At 39.8% G+C, this 2523-nt stretch overlaps 1 protein-coding gene across 1 annotated transcript; it reads left to right on the top strand.

The window, feature by feature from the left end:
* Nucleotides 1–466: 466 nt before the first annotated feature.
* On the top strand, nucleotides 467–2277 carry LOC308292146 (ictacalcin-like; the record flags this gene model as incomplete). Its single annotated transcript, XM_080734412.1, has 2 exons — nucleotides 467–604; nucleotides 2134–2277. 2 exons carry the CDS (start codon nucleotides 467–469, stop codon nucleotides 2275–2277), a joined length of 282 nt encoding a protein of 93 aa, XP_080590538.1.
* Between the last annotated feature and the right edge of the window lie 246 nt (nucleotides 2278–2523).

Below are 2523 nucleotides of genomic sequence, written 5' to 3'. Positions count from 1 at the left end.
GAGGCCCTTTACTTTACCAAAAGTAAGTCCCAGATTGATGTGCTCTTAGTCAATATCCTTAATCCTTTTTTCCCCCCTTTATTTTTTCCATTATGAGTTACAGAGCTTCCCTTTCATTCATCATAGAGCTTGGAACCAAAAACCCAATTTCACTTCTCACTTTCATTTCTCATGGCATTTGAAGTTATGACAACACAAAATGAGTGCATCGCCCTTCAGCGTTTTAGCAATTTGTCCTCATAATTCCGTGGAGACTGACAGGAATAAGAAAGAAAATATGATGAATAATATTATGTATAATACTATATAGGTGACAAATACAGTATAAGGGTAGCTCAGTCACAGTGCATGCACTGAGTATCTTACTGAATGCATCACAGTAAGAAAGTGTGGGCAATTATGTGCATTTCTCTTAACCTGTTTTCCCCTGTTTTGTTCTCTGACCTCCCTTTCAGCAGCCACCATCATGTCTGCGGTTCAGAATGCCATGTCCCTCCTCATCTCTTCCTTCCACAAGTACTCTGGGAAGGAAGGAGACAAATACACCCTGAGTAAGATGGAGTTAAAGGAACTGATCCAGAACGAACTCGGAGATTTGCTTGGCGTGAGTGACCTCTGATCTGTCTGATGCCACCTCTGGTCCATTTCTACTCTGCAAAATCCTCAGTGCTAATTTAACTATCTAACTCTACAAGTGGAGGAATTAACACTGACGATTTTACTGTGTATGCTATGTGATATATTTGTTACATAAGGTATCCACCCTGCAATTCGACAGTGTCCAGAAAGGTCCCATGCAGAACCCATGAAGACAGTTAAGCAAATGTCTGTGTGCAGGACAGTCCATTCTAAGAAGTTTCCCTGGATAGCTACATCCATATTTGTTGTTGTACACCTATAGCGAAACTAGCTGATCTACAAGCTCACAGTCACAGCGGGTCATGTTGTGACACGTTGTAACTCCAACCCATTGATGTGATGCGTCAACTTAACATCTCAATCGAGACGCTGTGGCTAAAATGTGCTCCCAGACCCACACAGATCAAAAGCTGAATATTAGTTGCGACCATTAGGTCGCAGTTACTATGAAAACTACTCTTATCTCCGGCACCGTTGCCCCTATCCATGCCAAACGTTGTACACACACTCCTTGGCTGGCAAACCACAACCTCCGCCCCTGATTTCTCACATGCCCCTCTTCTAGCGCCACCATGAGGTTGCTTTTTGCAGACAACATTAATGGACACTGCTCCTACATACATGCGACCTGACGGTCGCTTATCCCCCGATTAGGGAGTCTTACTGGTACTTTACTACTGCATAGTAACGTTAGAACAGAATGGTTCTGATTCCACATGATGGAACATCACAGGTGAACTCCTACCAGGAGAGATTGATAGAAGCCAGTTAGTTTTACTGCCATGTGATCATGTCCTGTGACATTAAAAACAATTCCCATCAGTGACAGCAAGAGCTCAGCTCTGCTGAGCTTTATTCTATCTGTGTGCTGGCATAAACAAAGTCATGTCAAATGACACCGGACTAAATGGCAATAAACGTGTATATACTGTAAACTCCTGCGTACCTAAATAATAATTTACCATGCATTGTGTCTATAATTTCAGTTGAGTTCCACTGCACAATAAGGCATACTCTTACAAAAGTATTGTTGGCGGCCAGAAAGCAAAGTACGTAAAGGGTTACTATTATAGTCATTAGCTACTTAAGTGCTTTGCGTACAAAATAGACATTCTTTTGAGAATGGAATTGTCTGTGCTTTTGAAATATTAATGATGATGATAATAATACATCTAATTTATATAGCACTTTTCTTGGAACTCAAAGTCGCTTTACAAAACAGATATTGAGTGGTGGATTTCAGGAATCAAGGATTTTCCCCCCAAAACTGCTCTGTCTAGTGTTTTGCAATGAACTCTATCAGAACACTTGAATCCCATTTACAGTACTTCTTAACCTATAGGACTGTGGCAGTATTACATGTTTGTATTGATCTAATTACATTATAATTTTATGCACCATAAATATTAGTCTTAAGCCAAGATTAATGTGAAATAAAATACCCCATATATGTCAGTTGACTTGATCTGTTTATCTTCCTCCTGACTCTTGCAGAAAGCCAATGACAAGGCAGCAGTGGACAAGATTTTCCAGGACCTGGACTCAAACAAAGACAACACTGTGGACTTCAAGGAGTTTGTCACTCTAGTCGCCTGCCTCACTGTGATGTGTAACGACTTTTTCATCAAGAAGAAATAGGGCATTGCCGCCATCTTGTGGCCATCATTGGAGCTACATGAGAATGAGAAAAAAAAGTCTTGTTTCTTCACTGATCTTGTAAAATATTTTATTAATGGTTAATTTAAAAATACTAAAACACACATTTGAACTGACTGTGGGGGCATAAATTGATGTAATTTAATCTGTGGAGTGATTGTCAAAATGAAACAATAAATCTTTAGAACTAGACTGGTAAATGTTCTCAGTGTCATGCAATTAGTATTT

Source organism: Nannobrachium achirus, assembly GCF_963921795.1.
Source record: "Nannobrachium achirus genome assembly, chromosome: 10".
Taxonomy (NCBI): domain Eukaryota; kingdom Metazoa; phylum Chordata; class Actinopteri; order Myctophiformes; family Myctophidae; genus Nannobrachium; species Nannobrachium achirus.
Note: the sequence above shows the minus strand (reverse complement) of the source record. Positions and strands in the feature narration are given on the sequence as shown.